Here is a 19,665-nt window from a genome sequence, read left to right as displayed (position 1 = left end):
CTCGTAACCTTAAAATTTTAGTGTCCAACTTTGTTTTATACAAGACCACTGGGTAGTACCGGGCAGTAAGAATCACATTTCTATAGAGTTGACCAATCGTTTTCCCTACGGTTTTGAGTTAGACTTTGTAACAGCATTCCCATCACATAGATAAGAAGCGGACTTTTCAAGGCCGGTACTCATTATAGTCCTTCACAGTAAGTAGAAGGCTCACATTCCCGATGAACCACATTTCCTGCTTTTTTTTTTTGGAACAGGATTACTAAATTCAACAGCAGCGGAAGAAGCTGCAGGTAATCTATTAAGAGTTTAGCAAAGCTTCTTTTGTTTTGAAAGTAAAAAAAAATCATTTCCTAGTGAATTATAACATAATTCATTCTTTCACAAGTTGAAACCACAGAAATGAGTAGCTCCGAGATTAGAGCTCTAAGGAAGCCCAATAACTTCGCCTGACAGTCTACTTTTGTTAGCCATTACTCCTCCTTCTCTACAGCAGCTCACATTTATCTATAGTTTGCCAATAGCTTTTCCCCACAAGTTAAGACATCGTTCCCATGTGACAGGCAAGAAAAAGATTTTTAGAGCGTCTTACTTGCTCAGAGTCAGTAAGTAGGTTTACATTGCAAAGAAGGCACAAGTTCCACCTCTGCTCCCCTTTTTCAGAATGATCAAAACCAGTGGACGAGGGGGCTGTTATGGATTATCTCCTAAGATTGCAGCAGTAGGCCCGTGTATGTGGTTTTGGTTTTAGAACAAAAAGAATTAATTTGGCAAAGAATCATTTGATTTTTTTCCCCAAAGTTCCAAACAGTCACAGAGATGACTAGTTCAAAACATCAAAGTTCCAGGAACCTTGTAACTTGACTTGAAAGTCCATCAGTAGTTGTAAGCATTCAGAGAGTTTTCCGGACCGTGGATGTATTTGCGAGGGATGCGATATTCTTCAAGAAGGAGCCAATACAGATGATTAATCTGATTGCCTTGGATTTGGACTTGAAAAGCATTTTTGGTCCCAGGGATTTGGCTGACGGTGGCACTGGCCTTGCCACGTTGCTGAAGAATGGCAGCCACAGAATATGGGTCAAGACCGAAGATCTCTAGGTTCCGGATCACAGTCACCTTTTTTTTGAATGTTCTCCGTACTAGAGTGATGTCAATGGGATAAAATTTTCCTTTCTTCACTATAGGTTCTTGTCCAACAAAAGTCACTTTATAGGCAGGCTGCAGTTTCTCTAGACATTTTGCAAAGAGCTTGTTCTTTGGGAGTTTCACTACTATGTGATGCTCCTCCTTCTCCAGAATACAGTCACACAAGGTAGGATTCAGCATAATAAGGTCCTTGTCATCTACATCAATTAGGTTGTTTTTCTTTGCATACTCCATAATGATCACTCGGACCTCCCTGCGGGACAGGGTACTCCCTTTCTTGAGGCCAGAGTCCTTGAAGAGAGGAACCATGGTGGCTGGGATACAGTAAAGAGATTTGATCTCTGGGGCAAAATAGGTTTGTTTCTTGCTAACTTTCTGGGCAGTCAGGGATGACTCGGGCACAGTAAAAGAAGCAATACTGGGGTGTGCCCAGTCCACGTCCACAATACTGTCCACACCTTTGCTCAGCTCTTTCACCTGCAGGATCTCCTGCTTCATCATTTGTTGCAGAAACTTGGAGAGTTTTTTGTAGCTTGACTTCTTAATGTCCAGCTGTTGCCCTTTGGGGCAGCAAGAAAACATGTGACTACCCAGGAAAGTGCTGGTGAGCAAGGGGAGGTCAGCCTTGGTGACCAGGCTCTTCAGGGCATGGAAGAAGCATTTTTTGAGGAGTTCATCCATTTCCTCCTGAAGGGTCTTGCTATCAACAGTATCCTGGCCCCCTGCTGCCTCATTCCATTTCTCTGGGGCTTCTGCCAGAGCTCGCTCTTTCTCCCTTTGCAGAGTGAGACAGTCTGCCTCCTCTTCCTGCAGAACACGCCCCGCTTCTACAGGCCTCTTAACTTTAGAGCTAACCTCGACCTCGGGAGGAATTTGGTCCAATGGGACAATGTAAGGTGGGGGGGTCTTGTCTCCAGACCGCCACAGATAGTCAAGGTAGGTATGGAGCACAGTAAAGCCTTTCCCCGTTAGGCCACAAGCCATCATCTCGGTCGTGGGCATCGTAGCCACTCCGATGGCAATAGGAGCCCGACTCCCCACCGCGGTGATAGCACAAAGGTCCCCCTGCTCTACAAACGGCAGCCCATCAGGGGGCACCACGAGCCCCGGCAACATCACGTCCGCTCCTCCCGCTAACTTTTTTAGTAATGGCCGCCATGTCGTGAAGGCCGGCAAAAGATCGGGGTAAGCCCACAAGGTATAGATGGTTGGGTACAGATTTCTCTCCACCTCAAACAGAATAGGGTTTCTCCCACTCACGTATACAATCACGATTTCTTCCTTGTGGGTGCAGAGCCGGACAATGTTGAGCTCTTTCCTCCCTGGAATCTTGTCTCTGCCGAGGTCAGGAAAAGCCGCGGCCACGTTGGCACGAAGCTTGCGCCTGTCACAGCCCTTGATGGCCGTGTTGGACTTAATGCGAAAGGGTTTAGAGAACATGGCCGCGGCTGAGGCCTGCTGCTGCCTCAAACCGCTGGCTTTAACAGACCAAAGGCTCAAAGCACCTGCTGGGTCTGTGGCTAAGGCGCCAGTGCGTGGGGCTGCTGCGCCTGCGCCTTGCCACAAGGGTGGGGAAACTTCCGCCTGCTGAGCGTGGTGGGAGATGGTTTTCGGGGGAGCTTCCGGGGCACCTCCCGGACCTGCCCCAAAAAGGGCTGGCTCAGAAACAAAGGTCCTTTTCCGCTTCCAACTCTTAAACGTGCTACGGCCATAGAAAGGGAGAATGTGCCAACCCTGACGCCCTGCGCCTTTAACACTGACAAGAGGCTTTCGGCGCAGTGCCACGGGGATCTAGGCGTGGTGAGGCTTACTGAACATTTTTCTTAATGACCCAGCACTGCTGGGATACAGGTGCAGGCTACCCAAAGGATAGCGAGGACCCTGAAGAACAGGATCGAAAAGGGTCTCCCAAGCTAGAATATGGGGCAGAGACTCCTAAGATGGTTTTTAAAAGGGAGAAATGTACATTCTCATGCTTGAATGCAATCCCCCTCGAGTTCCTAACTATTCTGAGGTGGGGGTATGTTTGGGCGGCCATTGTGAGCTGGACTGATGCTAGAATGGGGCGTTCCCCGGCTCTGTATCTCCAGCACCTATCACTGGTCTCTGGCACATAGCCGGTGCCTAATACGTGACGGGGCAATGCCCGAGTTGGCATGAGCCTTTGAGGCCTCAACTAGAATCCTCCCTGGGACACATCCCTGCGGGGGTTGTCTCCGCACTATGGGAAGCTACCTGCCTCCCGAGGCAGCCTGGTCTACTTTGGGACAGCTGTCATGGTGGACAAGTTTTCCCTCGTATCAAGCCTCGGTCTGGCTGTGAGTGTCTTACACCCAGGGCTCCTCATTCCCTGTCTCCCGTTCTTTCATTTAACATTCCTTCTATATTTCTGAATTCCTTACTTGAAGCCAACTAGAGCAAACCTCCAAAGGCAGGCCAAATACAGCCACTTTTCAAATCCATTTACATTTCAAACAAAGAATGAAACTGCTTCCACACTGGCTAATAAGTACGGTGAGCTGATCCATGTAGAAGTATAATTTCTAATCTTACAAGATCGTGGAGTCCTTGGAAATACTTTACACGTTCCTCTGCCCTGTACCGCAGACTTAGCTTATCTAACTAACGAGGAGGCCGGGGTTCAAACGCGGAGAAGAAAACTTGTTCCTGAGTCACAAAGATGAAAGTGAGAAGGGACACTTTGCTCTGGCCCAAACTTGGAAAGGAAGTCTGATTTGACTTCCTAATTTACCAGGATCTCCCTGGCACTGAGAACATCCTTAGGAAAGTGGGAAATGGCAAGTGCCTGGCTTTCTACTTTCGCAATAGCAGGAGATGTCTGAGATGGCCTGGGCCCTCTCCATCAGCATCCTTTTTGAAAAGGAGCCTCTGCTGTCAAATTACGGAGGGAGGAAGGGGAAGCAGAGCCTGAATGCCATCCGTACAGAGAAGAAGTTAAAGGCCTTGCCTGCTTCTGCAGTACCTTTCTCTCCAAAGACAAACCGATCCTGATTAAAATTTGTGTTTTGACAGCTCATGTTTCTTCTCTGGTTTTGTTTGGTTCTTTAAATTGATGACAGGGGCACACAGTTGAGCTGGCAGTCGTGATTAAGAGGTCAGGCTCTGAATTCAGTACCTTTTTCTCTTTTCTTTTCCCCCAATGGCCCTTGGAGCTCCAAAGTTATTCATATCGGCAGGAGGTAGGGCCTGCACAGCCCCCTCCACTCACAGATATGAAGAGAATCTGCATTGTCACTCATTGCTTAAAGTCAAGAAATTCAATGAGTTCAGCTAATCCAGGCATAGAGGAGAGTGAGCTAGCTAGCTGGCATAGAGCTTTTCAGTCTCAATCATTGTTTTCTTTTTCTCCTTCTGAACTAGTAATTCCACTATGAAAACCTTTAAAAATTAAAAGCCTTTTTCCGAAAGGGAATCTTGTTTTGTCCCCGTACAAAAGAGCAGCAGAAAAGGTACTCCCCTCGACAGGGGCCGGGAAAAATCTGATTATTTCCACCACGCTCGCCTATTATTCACCTGTCAGTAAAATATGTCCTCTCATTGTCTCTCTTTGAATGCTTATTTTTATTGCACCGGGGCTATATGGTCATTTTTGTATTTATTACCAAGTTCTTGAGGTCTCCCCTGCCTTTTTTTTATAAGCATGTTTTTTCTCTTCTTTAAAAAAAAAACTGGGCCACATGCCTCTGAGGAGAAAGCAGTACATTATTTCATTCCCACCTTTTCTTCTTTTTTGGCATCTCTGAGGCCTGCTATGCCCAGAAGTGCTTCCACTCAAGCTGGACCATCAAATCAATTATCACAGCAGTCTGCTTTCTGAATATGAATGGCAATGAATGACAACAGGCCAGGCAAACTTTCAGCTTTGATTTGTCATTGGTAATGTAAATCTAACCCTCCCCCCCCCCCTTTTTTTGGGTCTGTTTTGTTTTATAGACATTTCTGAGGAGGGAGCAGTTTGGTCTTGGTCAAACTCTCCCCCTGCTGTCGACAGCTGCATTGTATCAAATCCTCCAATAAAAGCTTCACCTTTTCCTAGGCAAAGTCATAGGAGAAAAATGGCGGAGGGCATGATCATTGCCAGAAAAAGTCTTCCCGCCGCCCCCTCGGCCTGCTTATTAGTACAGCTGAGCAAGGACCCAGCAGAGCGGCCTGACTCATTTGTACCGATGCGAATGTTCAGGCCTTTCGGGGCTCGGGCTCTGATTGTTCTGGGTGGTGTTCCTTTTCCTAGTAGGTGATCGTGAGGAGAGCAGCTTGAAATCTGAAAATGGGGTCAGAGCCAGGCGGCTTGTTGACAAAGGCCAAGGCTGACTTCTCTCTTAGGCAGAGGTTGATTAGCTTGCCTAATTTCTGTGAGCGTGCCTAGTTACCTCCTCCAGTGAGGAAGCTGGTGTTATCCACTGGGCCTTCTCAGATGGGTAGAGCTTCTTTCCACGGCCCAGTAAAGAATCCCTCTCGCCATCCCTTTGAAAAGGGATCGTTGTATCCAGTGGGTGGAAAGAAGATGGGGCCGTGATCTCCCCAAGGGGAAGATCATAGTCCAATCAACCAACAAACAGTTATTAAGCACTTGCTATGTGCCAGGCACCTCCCTAGGCTCAGGATAGAAAGGCAAATGCAAGAACAGCCTCTGCTCTAAAGGAGCTTTTATTTAGCCAGGGGAAATGAAACGTACGTATATACACACATGGGACAGATACCGAGGTGATGGGAGGGGACACGAGAAGCCGCAGAATCAAGAAAACAGGGGCTCTTCGCTTTTTTTGTATCCTGAATTCTTTTGTCAGTGGAGTAAAACCCATCAGCCCCTTCTCAGAATAATGTTTTTCAATGCATAAAAATAATAGGGACACAAAGGAAATCTGTGAACTCGACATTGAATTATCAAATTTTTTTTACAAAAACATACATATAAATGGATGGACAAAACCCAGGTTAAGAATCCCTGATGCAGAAGGTAGTACCTGAGCTGCATCTTGAATCTAGAGATTGAGAGATGCTGCATCTCGCTCTTCTTAAACCTTTTCTTTGACTAGTCCAAGATTCTGACATCCCTGTGCCCCCAGGCATCTATCAGCCCTGCCTGGGCCTCAGTGTCCTTCAATTTCCATCTTGACCCCATAACTGAATTGTAACCATTGAACTAATGATACTCTGTTCTCCGCCCAAGAATACCATGTCCCTTTGACCTGTTCCTGCTTGGATACTTCACAAGAATCTGTCCCTGGCTTTCTTCTCTTTCTATTATTTCTTCATGCTCTCATCAGCTTCCATGGACTTAATTATCATGTCTATGTGGATGATTCCCAATCTGAGCTCTATTTAGTCCTATGTTACCAACTGTCTGCCTTCTCCACCTGGATGTCTAAAAGGCATCTTAAATTCAATACTTCCCAGCCCAAAATAGGTGCTTGATAAAACCTTGTTGATCCATGCCCAAAGAACGTATTACCCATCCCTGATCTCTTCTACAAATGCCACCAGCCTTCTAGTCATTGCCATTCAAAGTCCAGTCATTCTCAACTTTTCCCATTCTCTTACCTCCACCACCCCAATTACATCTTGTCAATTCTATCTCCATACCACTTTGTTTAGATGGCCACCAACCTAGGGCAAATCATCATCACCTCTTGCCTGGACTATTATAACAGCTTCCAAACCGATGCCCCTGACTCAAATCTCTTCCCTAGCTAATTCATTCTCCACACAGATGCCAAAATCATTTTTCTAAAGCAAAGGTTTGATGATGTCATCTCCTGGCTCCAAAGTTGTTAGTAGATCCCTATTTCCTGTAGGATAAAAAAAATAGACCCTTTAGTCTGACATTTAAATTCCTTTTCAGTATGGATCCGACCTACAAGAACATGCTGATAGCTTGAGATGTCTGATATGGTTTCATTTTGTGGCAACAACAGTCATCTGTAACGTGATTCTACTGATATTAGGTGGACTCAGAATGTCTGATCTTGGCCAGCCAAAACTAAATTGAGCTGGTTTCCTCATTTTTAGTTAAGTCTCTGTCATTTGAGTGTCAGATTTCATGCCACATACATGTTCCATTGCTTTCTTTGGTTGTGTTTTACTTTCCCCTTCGCCTCCCAGCGGTTTTTCAAAACAGATATCACTACAAGGAAACATGCCAAAGTTGTAGCTCTTCTAGGACCTACTTCAATGACTTTTAGAGATCCTATAGTAGCTGCTGGTATGGAGCAACCAAACGTATCAAGGATCATTCAAGGCCATAATGAAAAAAGATAAGCAATATTGAAACCGAAAATAGTATGATTGAAAATGAAAATCAGGAACTTATCAACTATTGCTGCAAAATAGCTGAATTAATTCTCAGGAAAGACTCAAAGCCTTTCAGAGGGAGTTGGCAGCTAGAAAGGCCAGTACTGGGTGAGCACTCTTCTGCATAGTGTAGATAGAAGAAAAGGAAGAAACCCAGTTTTAAAAAGAGGCTGCTAATCAGGACTATAAAGGACAAAGAGACTAAAACAAAACTTGCCAAGGGCAATCAAGACAAAGAGAAGAGCAGTGGAGATTGCTGCAAGGGTTGGTGCTGTTGCTCATTGATATGCCAAACCACTCCCTGAGAGGACCTTAGTTTCCTGTTTGTAAGATCTGACCATCTTCATCAGATTGTAAAGGCTCTATCTTCCCAAACAGTTCTGGGGCTTTTCTGACCTTCCGTGGGGTGGGAAGTCTTATCCCCCTGGAGGAGGTGATAAATTCTGTTGAATATGTTGATATACAAATATATTATATTGAACATGTTGATATACACATATAGCAAAATGGGTCTAGAATTAGAAATATTTTAAAATGGAACTGGAATATTACAAGATGATCTGGTACCAGGCCACATATCGGCAAATGGTTAAGACACAAAGGAAGGAGATAAGCGCTGCAGTGGCCTGAGAAAACTCCCCTGCTTTTAGCACCATTCAAAACCTAGGGGCTATGCTCACTGCTGGACTGCTGGTCAGAGGTGTGCTGAACTCGCAATGTAATACAAACGTGGTTTCCTGATGAAGAACAAAGGAATGTGTTCCAAAAGCTTGAACTCCAGTGTCAAATCACAGAAAACGAATGACTACAGCAAAAGAAAGACATATTGCATATTAAAAGGCAGGTTTTTTATTTTAGAAATGTCCCAAACTGTAAGATCTATAGTGTAAATCCATAAAGATAACGATTTTCCTCTGTCCCAGTTAATCACAGACCACCATATTTTCCATACTTATTTCACATTCCACAGACTCCTTGACATGACCAAGCCAGCCTGTTTGCTATTCCCTGAAATTGGCTCAGCTTTTCTTCTCATACTGCATTTGCCTGGTTTCTCCCCACGGGGAAAATTCCCTCTGCCCGTTTTATTAGAAATACTTGAAGCTTCTTTACTTCAAGGCTTATTAGCTCAGGTGCCACCTCCTTCATGAAAAAGTACCCAAGTTGCTAATGCTCTTTTCTCCCCTCAAATCTCCTGTATTTCCTTATCTGTTTACATGTTGCTTTCACCAGTAGAATGTAATAAGGGCTTAAAGTTTTTCCCCCTTTCCTTTATCCTTAGCCTAAGGATGCATTGCGCTTAGTAGGGCCTTAATAAAAGTTTATTCTAAAACGATTTCAGCTTTATTTTTTTGTATCCTAAAACCACCTGCAATTTAACTAAAATTAAGACAGAAATTAGCACTACTCTGAGGTACATTTATAAATTAACTATGTTTCTACTAATTTATTCAATATTTCATTCAAAATATTCTTTACATAATTACATTTCTTAGAATTTAGTTTGAGAACTTCAATTTTAAATTAGGTGATTTCAAGTACACCTATATACCTAGATCTGAATCAAAACAAATTTTAGCATCATCAGGCTGAAAAAAAAAAGGCAGAAAAGCCAAATAATATGTTGTAAATTAACATAAATTTACATAATCACCGACTGGAAAAAGAGAGCAGAATCTCATTTTATTTGTCACTTTTGTAAAAAACTGAAGTTTTGCAAATAGTGCTTTTAAGGATCATCTCAGTGAGCATATAATAGTGGGTTAGAATGTCTGGTGTTATGAGGCAGGAGCACTGTGAGCCAAAGATGCTAGATGTGTAAGTAAGCAATTCACGTTTTCCCTGGGGATTAACAGACGATTGTAACTGTGCCTAAAGATTAATTATTACATAACAGATATTCCTCATAGGGGAAGGAAAATGCAAACCAACTTGGCAAATCCCACTTATGAGAAACTAAACTAAACTAAGTCCCTTTGCTGGCCTCTTTAAGGGCAAAGTTTTGCTAGTTTATTAAGTAATTGAGAAGAATACTTTTTAATGTTCTTTCATTAGAAATCTCATGAAGGACTATAATTGGAAAAGTGCCCATTAGGTGGGCATTAATTCTAAATTCTGTAATAACCTCGGCAGAGTCACATGGTCACAGGTTCATACAGGCACTTACAGGACATGCCTTCCTAAGAAGATTTAAATCAATTCAAAGACATTCATTAAGCACCTAGAATCTACCAGGGACTGGGGATACAGACATCAAAATGGACATCGCTCCTTCCTTCAAGACACTGACATTCTCCTGGGAGCGTGAGCCAAGTTTTTACGAGACCCAGATCATTTGATCAGCTAGGGACTGTCCATGGAAATCTGCTTTTCCTGGGACGGTCTTCTGGAAGTCATGTCACATAACTGATGTGGTATTAAATTTGAGGGGGTTTTATGTTGTCCTATTACAGACACAACGATGATCTTAGATGAGAAGCACAGAAACTTCTGACTAGAGGCCACTAGGGGGCGCCACATTATGTAGAGAGCTAGGAAGATCTGTGATCTGATTAGATCTCAGGAATTCCCAGCTGTGTGACCTTGGGAAAGTCACACGACCTCTGTCTGCCTCAGTTTCCTCAATAGTAATTGGTGATAATAACAACACCTACGTACCAGAATTCTTGTGAGGATTAAATGAGATGATAATTGTAAAACTTTTAGCATAAATGTTATTGTTCTCATCATCATTTGTTTCTATAGAGATATAATTGAGCTGAATTTTATATGCATATAAAATATACTCACGTGGATTTTCAAAAGCAATATTTATACTTGTCCTCACCCACCCACCTACCCACCCACCCAAAAGGCCCACCACTGGGTTCCCTTCCTCTCCTACCGGCTGATTAAGAGCAGGATTAAGAATACCAATCTGATTTTTTTGCCAATCCAGGAAGGCTTCTCCTGACATACCGAGATGCGGCTTGGCATATATATTTACTTGGTCGGCATGGGATTGAACAAGTACAACTCACGTTTTGAGACTGAACATTAATGAGTAGCCCTGGCAGAGAGGCATTTTATCTTTAAGTAACCGATTGGTCTAAATTATTCTCAATCTTGCTCCCCCAAACCCATCTTTGTTTCAGGCTTCCCCATTTCTGTCAAGCCATCCCTAGCCTTCTAATCGCTTCGGTTCATGGCCTTAGAACCTTCATGGTCGTCTCCCTCTCCCTCAGCCCACCGAGAGTAATGTCCTTAATAAATGCCCATGACTTAATTGGAGGAGTCTATTGTAAGGCCACTCATGACTTTCTCCATCTTACCCCCTCGACATATGAGCCCACTCATGAAAAGGCTGTTTATATGAGTCCAAAGAGTTAAAGGACAAGAAAAATAAACAAGAAACACCTTGCTTGCTCCTGGAGCCAATTGCTTAGGCTGCCATTGGCACCAACTCCAGGAAAATCTGAGCTGGGAGGTGGCGCCCGCCTCCTTTGCATCCCAAGCTCCTTTTGTAGCAGGGTTAAATTTACATATCTTCTAAATCTTCAGTGAGTAAGGGCATAATTTACATTAATTACATTTGCTATGTTTGGGATTCCCATACACTGTCCCAACCCCCTGGAAGTAACACGTGTGTATATCATCCATAGCTAGTTAAGATTCTCAGACAACTGCATTGTGTATGAATGAATTGTGCAGAAAAGAAGGGGCCTGCGCTGCACTTCTATAGGGCAGTTGTAAATTAAGCCTCCCAAGAGAAAAAAGCGAATCCTGCCTGAAAAGACTAGCTGCTTCAGATCTTATCCTTGGGCCTGGTGGGCTGACTACCTGTCAGATAAGGTAGAAGCGAGGATTAGGCCTGGCTACACTGACAAACCACCGATATGGATCGCTAAATCAAAACTTGCTTTGCTTAGTTAAGCCCTCTGAACTTTAATGAGCTCATATTTAATTAATAGGATGATGCTAAACCAAAGCTGAGATGGAGGAAGGGAAGCCCGTTTTCACAGGCCAATCTCCCTCTTCTAATTGGGTGAGGTTCACTCTCAGGCTACCGATGCATCTCAGGGCTTTGGGAGGTCATCTACTGCATCCCGCAAAGATAGCGATCCACCTGGTAGAAGTTTGGCATATCTTGAAAAATTTATGACCTTTTATGGACACATTAAATCAGGTGATCAGAAATGGAGAAAATGAAAATTCTGCTCTTATCGAGTCAAAGAAAACATTACACTCTACTGGTTTTTAAGAGAAAAAGATAAAGGATAAGAAAATGCAAAAGCCATCATAACTCCCTCCAAGGATTAGCACCACCCGGTCATTCTTGACTGGTGAACGGTCACCCGCTCAAATGGGCCCCCAATGCAAGCTATGCTATGTACTCCGGCCATCTTCCTGCCATGACCTAGGGCAGAAGAGAGGAATTCAAATGCACAAAATCGCCTTTGTGATTTTTTAAAAAAATCTTGTTGATTGCATGTTATTAAAAATTTAACACTGTCCATCAATACGACCGACTGACCTGGCGTAGTGAAAATATAGATGTGGTTAACAAGCATTTACTAAGCATCTACTATGTAACAGGCTCTGTGCTAAGCTCTGGATATACACAGACAGCAAAACTGCCCCCGACCTCAAGTGCCTTACACTCTACTGGGAGGGATTAGTATGTCCACAATAAGCACAAGAATATGCTTGGAAGCAGTGGGGAGAGGATAGGATGGGAGGTGAAATGGGGAGGGCTCTAGCCCCTGGGGAGACTGGAAAATGCTTCGTATAGGTGAGCCTTGAGCAGAGTTTGGAAGGAAGCTAGGGATTTTAAGAGCCAGAGATGAGGAAGAAATGCATTCCAGACAGGGGTCATAGAGACTCAAAGGCTAAGTTGGGGCCAGGTGGTAAGAGGCTTTAAAAAGCCAAGCAAGAGAGGCCTACTTTTGATTCCAGGGGCACTAGGGAGCCACTGAAGTTTACTGACTACAGGAGTGACACGGGTAGACCTGAACTTGAGGAAATCACTTTGGCACTTGAGTGAAATATGGAATGGCCTAGTGAGAGACTTGAGGGAGAGGAACTTATTGCGGTAGTTTAGGTGGAAAATGATGAAAACCTGAACTAAGGTGAGAAAGTAACTGTTGGGGGAAAAGACTGTGGAGGTAGAACTGGGAAGATGAGACACATGATTGGCTCTGTGGGGTGAGGGAGAGTCAGGACTAAAGGATGATGCCGATTTGGAGAGTCTAGTAATAATTTTTCAGTCACTTCCTCTTGGCCACTAGTTCCAACAGGGGACACCCACTCATTTGAGGGGATTTCATTATTGGAGTAAATTATTGATTGGGTCATGAAGTCTTTTGCTCATTGTCTCTGAGAGGATAGACTATATGCTAAGTGCCCACCGGTGTCAGATGATTTGGGAGAATTAATGCCCCAAATTATCAGGCCCTTCTAGTTCTATCATTCTTGAATAGTCTCTGGGATTCTTGAAACAAAGGCTGAATGGCCATTTGAAAGGAGGGCTGTATTGGGGATTCAGGCTTCAGGCTGAAGAGTCTAAAGTAGGCAAACTCTGAGATCTCTTCAAACTCTCGAGATTCCAGAATTTGAAAATTGCCCAAAAGAGCCAGCAAAACCTTCTCCTAAAGGACTATCCATCCTTTAAAGCTTTGGGGTAAAAGCTACATCTCCAAATCCAAGTGTTCCTAATAATATAAAAATGGTAATAATTATAGCCTCATCACTTTCCGCTGACAAGGCCCCAACCAGATACTATAAAAGGTAGCATGTATGGAATATGTTGGGGGATGGAGAAGAGGTGAGGAAAGAATAGCAATACAGATCTGTAATTGTCAGGAGACGACGTCCAAGAAGAGAGACTGCAATATAACACATAGTATCGAGTGTGTATATAAAAATATGCCAAGTGGGGGTAATAAAATGAACTAGAAATCCTCAAGCCAAGAGGAAAATTTGACTTCACAGATTCTATTTTTTTAAATTTAAAAAAAAATTTTTTTTAAACCCTTAACTTCGGTGTATTGGCTCCTAGGTAGAAGAATGGTCAGGGTGGGCCATGGGGGGTCAAGTGACTTGTCCAGGGTCACCCAGCTGGGAAGTGTCTGAGGCCGGATTTGAAGACTTCACAGATTCTACTAGAACTTGGTGGGATGGGAATCGAGACAGGAAAAATGGCTATAGAAGAGTAGTTCTTAGTACAAAAATGATGTTGTAAATAGAGCACAGGGCCAGAGTCAAGCAGACCTGTTTTCAAATGTAGTCACAGATATAGTCAACAGCTGTGTGCCTCTGGGCAAGTCGCTAGATCCTGTTTGCCCCAGTCTCCTCATCTGTAAAATGGAAACAATAACACCTAGCTTTCAGGGTTGTTGTGAGGATCACATGAGAGAAAATATGTTAAGTGCTTGCTATTATTCAAAAGAGACACAATTGACAGAAGTAGCATCAGAAGGGCTCAGCGTATTAGGAAGACATGCTCATGTGAGGAAGTACAGGAAGCTGGGTTAGGTTTAAAGAGGGGAGAATCACAAGTGACATGGCCATGGTAACATGGTACAGGCTACTTGGACAGAAGAAGGAAAAGGCCGATATAAAATAGGGGAAACAAATCTTAAATCTGATATGAAGCACGATAGAGTAGTGACTTGCCCAGGGTCACACAGCTATTAAGTAGCAGAAATGGAATTTGAACTAAGGTCCCAAGTCTCCAAGATCCACACTATTTTCACTACACCACGCTGCCTAACTCTGAACTTGTCCTAATAATAATCACATTTTTAAAAGGTAGAGGGTAATAAACAAAGGGAAATGCTATTCTGGACACGATCCTGACCAATAACGAGGCTGCTGAAGTAGAAATGATGGAAACCTTCAGAAGGAAGTAACCTCTCCATCTTCAAATTCATGATAGAGGAGAAAAACTAGAAGAATCATTTCTAAATTTTGGGAAAGTAGTAGATTTCAAAGACTTCCAAGAAATTTGTACCCTATAGAACGTTAGGCCAAAGTGGCCTAACATTCTATAGGATACAAATCAACTAAAGAGGAACGAGAAACTCTCAAGCATATAATTCGAATAACCAAAACAAAAACGATTCCAATGAGAAAAAAGGGAGACCGATCGAAAGAGACTGTTATAGGAACAAGGAACTTCATCATGCAGCTTAGATTTGTAAAAGATGTTATAAAAGGGAGAAATAAGGGCAAGTGATAGAGGCAAAATAAGGAAGAATCACACGGTCATTTAAGAGAAGCATCAGCAGAGTTAATCGTGAGAAAGAGGTCAGGCTGGTAATGAGAAGACCAAAAAAAGGGCTTTCTTGAGTTTGTCAACAAGGAGCTCATGGTCTAATAATGGAGGAGACGGCATGCAAACACAAGACATGTGTAGACACAAGATATAGACAGTATAAAGGGGAGGTAATCTCAGAGAGAAAACACTGATGCTGAGAAGTGTGTGTGTGTGTGGGGGAACAAGGGAAAGGTCTCTTATAGAAGGTGTGATTTGTGATAACTCTTGAAGGAAAAAAAGCCAGGAAGCAGAGATGAGGAGGGAGAGTGTTTTTTAAAGTTGAGGCAAGAGAAAATTAAAGGAATGAAAACAATACTTTTGGTAAATAGGACAATAACAGAAAAGAGAGGTGACATAAATGCTAAACTATTATTTTATTTCTGTTTTTCTCCTTAAGGAAATTTGATTTTCGTGCTGGCAAGGATAGATTTTGAAATCCTAGGTAAGTGAGGAAACGGTAAAAGAGCAGGAAAACAGATCATATACCTCTCACAGCTTTGGTTAAGAGATATTTTTTAACCAAACAAAAATAACGACAATTACAAAAGATAAAATAGATGATTTTTGTTACTTGAAACCAAAAAGCTTTTGCTTGCACAAACAATATAAATGCATCTAGGATAAGAAAGGAAGTTGTCAAATAGGAAAAACTCCAAACCTTTGCATCAGATTTCTCTGATAAGGGGTCTATATATCCAAGATATCTGACAATTAAAAATATATACAAGGTTACAAGCCAGTCTCCAATAGATAAGTGGTCAAAGGATCTCAAAAGAAGAAACAAAGTATTTATAACCACATGAGAAAATGCTCCAAATTGCTAATAATAAGAAAAATACAAGTTGAAACCACTCCGAGCTTTCACCTCACTCTCTGCAAATTGGCAAAAATGACATAAAGTGGCAATATTCAATGTTGAGGGGTTGTGTTAAGGATATGCACACTAATATATTGTTAGTGGAGCAGTGAAAAGGCATAACCATTTTGGAAATTAATTTGGAATTATGCAAATAGATTGACTAAGATGTCCATATCCTTTGAACCAGGGACTCCAGGATTAGGTTTATATCCAAAGAGGCAATCAGTAAGGAACAACTCTCCACATACTCCAAAATATTTATAATGCCACTTTTTGTGATAGCTGAGAATCGAAAACAAAGTAGATGCCCATTAACTGGTGAATAGTTAAAGAAATTGTGGGGCACGAATGCAGTAGAATATTACCATACCGTAAGAAAATAATGTGTGTGATGAATACAGAGAAGCACACGAAGATCCAAACATCAGTGTGATGGTGGTGGCGGTGGAGAGAGCCTTTACAATCATAGGCATCCAAAAATGGGATATTTCTAGAGGTAACCGAATCTTCCTCACCAGAAGTGGTAGTGAGCTATGTGCCCATTTGTTCAGGATATTGTACCAACCATGGAGTGTTTCTCCAGTATGGGTTGGATTTTGAGATCTCTTCTAGCTCTGGCCTTCCACATGAAACTGGACTAACCTCCAAATGGCATTTCATTCACCTTCCCCCTCATGTCCAAACACAGTCCCATCCCACAGTTCGGTTTTGTTCCATCAGTGAATCCAGAACAGACCGAGTGAAGATGCTTTTAGCCTTGTAATTGTTTTTTTTTCCCCTGAGACCAGGAAGTAAAGCTGGGAGGGATAATGGGCTTTTATAAACTATATAATAGGCAGAAAGGCAATGAGGCTGGGGCTGGGGAAAATGGGGTGAGAGAGAAGGGCTTCTTAAAGCATAGTCAATAAAGGCTGCTATGTGACCAAAGGAAATGGGATATGTTAGCCACCTCTCCAATCAGTCAAATTGTCTAGTATCCCACTAAACGTTTCTTTATCCTTTGCTTTCCCCTTTTTCATTTTTAAACTCATTCCCATATCTTAAAACACCAGTGTCAACCCTGTCACTTTGTTAAAAAGAAATTCATTATCCATCTCTACTCTGTCTTAAGATGATGTTGCACCAATAAATAGTGTATGTGGAAACTTTTCTCAGTGAAACCAACACTAATGCCTTTTGGGGAAATTGGCAGCTCCCAAGACATAGAGCTACTTCTTGCAGATTCTGAACCTGGATGTTTCCTACAGTTTGAAGATAGCAGAACAGTACAATTTCACTGCTGTTTCTGCTGCATTAGGTTTTTGCATTGTCCCAAAAAATCCCTGAGGAAAACTGCTGAAATCTCCATGACATGGCATTATCTCCAGATGTTTGAATCTCCTCTGCTTACGATATAAAGTAACCAACAAAGGCGTTTTGAACTGTTGAGGAAAAAGGTAAATTGCATATTGCCAAACATAATCAAAGGGAATCTAAATGAAGAAACTCCCAAATGAAGGAGAAATCACACAATGTTCAAAACTATCTCAAAATTTCAGAAGCTTAAATCACCAGGTTTACTGCTATACGTTTTAAAAGCTTAAAACTTCATGAAGACATACACGTACAATCCAAAAGAAGAAAATACAAGGTGTTACAGCAATGTTTTCTAAAATTCTTCATTCACTATATTTTAGGCCAACTCCATTTTAAAATATTAGTTCTATGTGAAGATCCTTGTGGCTCTATAGCTCATGACTTTAAATTTCAAGTAAAAAAAAAAACACAAAGAAACACATACTCAAATCTATACTGGACCAGAAAGTTCAAAGTTGAAAGGAGAGAGGAAGTGGATCAAAAAGTTCTAGAATCCCAGGGTTAGAAAGAAATTCGGAGGTAAGGTAGAACACAGCAGGTGGTGGTCTAAAAACATATGCTGAAGTCTATTATACTTCCTTCCAAGACAACTAATTACATTGTTTGGATAGCTCTCATTGTTGGAAAATTCTTTAGATCAGGTCTAATTTTCCCATTTTCTCCTTTGCAACTTGCACCCAATATGCCTGGTTCTGCCCTCTAGAGCTAAACACAATGAATCCAATTGCTCTTCCAAATGTTAGTCCTTCAAATACTTGAAGATAATTTTATGCTTCCATCTCCCTTTCCTTTCCCCATCCAAGGCTTCTCTTTTCCAGGCTCTGCATACATAGTTCCCTCAACTGATGCTCATATCACATGATCTTGATGAGCTTTATCATTTGTGGTCCATTCTCTATTGGTCAGCTTGTCCATGTCATTCCTAGAATGTGACAGCCAGAACTGAACACAGTATTCTAGCTGTAGACTGACCAGAGCAGAATGGAGTAAGACAATCACCTCCCTAGTGCAGGTCACCAAGAATACTTCCTTGAAAACAACCTAAAATTTTATTATCTTTGTTGGCTATTCCATCATGACACTGACTTCTATGGAGCTTGCAGTCCAGTGTAACCTTCATATCCTTTTCAGACAAACAGACCAGTCACACCTTGCCTCATCTTGCATTTATGAGGTCATTTTTTAAACCCAAGTGTCACTTTTCACTTATCTCTGATAAATGGCATCTAATGAAATCTGACTCCAAGTTCTATCATGCCCCAAATCTCTTTGGATCCTGACTGTTACCTTTGCATTGCTTCTCTGGGTCAGCTGCAAACTTGATGAGCATAGGATCTATGTCCTAATCCAAATTAATGAGATGATTATTAAAAAGTCATATGACCATGAAGATCCTTGGGGCTCTCCATTAGAGACCTCTTTCCTAATTATGAGAGATTTAGAACACTTTTTCATGTGCTTATTGACAGTTTAAAGTTTGCTGGCAACAATGCCAACAACTTCTTGTTACATGACAAGAAGTAGTTCATCTGAACCTGTTAAGTTGAAATCCTTTAGGGCACCTAATCACTCTTTTGCTATCTCTCATCTTTTCCTGAGTACCAACTCCCTATTAGCCACTTTGGTTCTGTCCTTTTCAGCCAGAGATCATTTTCCTTTTCAGAGAAAACAAACAAAATCAGAACTGAGCAACTCAGTATTTTCTCCATTATTCATTATTATTGTCTGATTCCCTTCAAAATGTGGTCATGGCCCTTCTTTGAGGCTTTTCTCCCCCCACCCCCAGGTAGTACAAAAACAAAACCTAAACATCTTTCTGTTGTTATTTGTTAGCTTTCCTTTTCAGCCTCAGATCATTATGAACTATAGTCCTCTTGAAGCTACTTTTACTGAACTATCCTGTGCTTTTGTATTCGTGTGCTGTCGCCTAACCTTAGTTCCGTCTTCTGTACATTAAGTTGGTTGGTGATTTGCCCTCTGCATCCACATTGGTCTCCTTAGAACGCCCCTTTTCCCTTCTTCCTCATTGTCATTGTTTCTCTTTATATCCTCAGAACCTTCCATCACACCTAAGCCAAGATTTGTTTAGAAATACTTTTACTACTTTCCTAGAACACATTGTTGATTTGACCTTTTGACAATGATCCACATCCAGTTATTCTTTTTTCTCACGATCCCAGCAAGGATTAGGATATGAAGGTGTTGATCTTACTTTGGGCCTCTGTTGGTTGTAAATAATCTACAAAGGTCCAAATGAAGAAACAATCAAGAAGATGGCTGGAAAATCTGTAACTAACTAAACACAGAGACATTATTATCTTGTGCAGAGAATGCCGAATGAAGCACAAGCCACCTTCTCTTCCTCCCCCCACCCTTTGGCCCCCACCCAGTGGTCCTTTGCTAATAGTGGTTCAGCCCTGTGCTATGGTAACAAGATGAAATTTTCAACAAATTAGACTTGAGAAAGTGCACAAATCACATTTGTACTTCATCACTTGTCATGCAGGTCATGATGAGTGTGTCACGTTAGAAAGAAATGGACTCCACTCCAAGTCTGCATTCTTGCTTCTTTCTTTAGAAAGTAATAAGGTAATGAATAGATGCTACTTTCAATGATCTGGATGTCCTTCACTATTAGAATCCATTGAATTCAGGCAAAGGATAAATATTCATGAATGTACACTCTTCTCAA

The 19,665-nt window shown here is 42.0% G+C and overlaps 2 protein-coding genes across 2 annotated transcripts in view; both read right to left on the bottom strand.

Annotated features, from left to right (window-relative positions):
* Positions 1-19,665, bottom strand: part of DIAPH2 (diaphanous related formin 2) — a 923,935-nt gene that overhangs the window by 95,573 nt on the left and 808,697 nt on the right. The window lies entirely within an intron of this gene.
* Positions 877-2,589, bottom strand: LOC123253439 (eukaryotic translation initiation factor 2D-like). Its single transcript, XM_044682633.1, has one exon. The coding sequence runs from the start codon at positions 2,587-2,589 to the stop codon at positions 877-879; it is 1,713 nt and encodes a 570-aa protein (XP_044538568.1).

Source organism: Gracilinanus agilis, chromosome X (genome assembly GCF_016433145.1).
Source record: "Gracilinanus agilis isolate LMUSP501 chromosome X, AgileGrace, whole genome shotgun sequence".
Classification (NCBI taxonomy): Eukaryota; Metazoa; Chordata; class Mammalia; order Didelphimorphia; family Didelphidae; genus Gracilinanus; species Gracilinanus agilis.
This window is presented reverse-complemented; position numbering and strand designations above follow the sequence as displayed.

Bases quoted from the DNA above. Each gene is read 5' to 3' on its own strand.
- LOC123253439 (XM_044682633.1), bottom strand. From the start codon at position 2,589: ATGTTCTCTAAACCCTTTCGCATTAAGTCCAACACGGCCATCAAGGGC.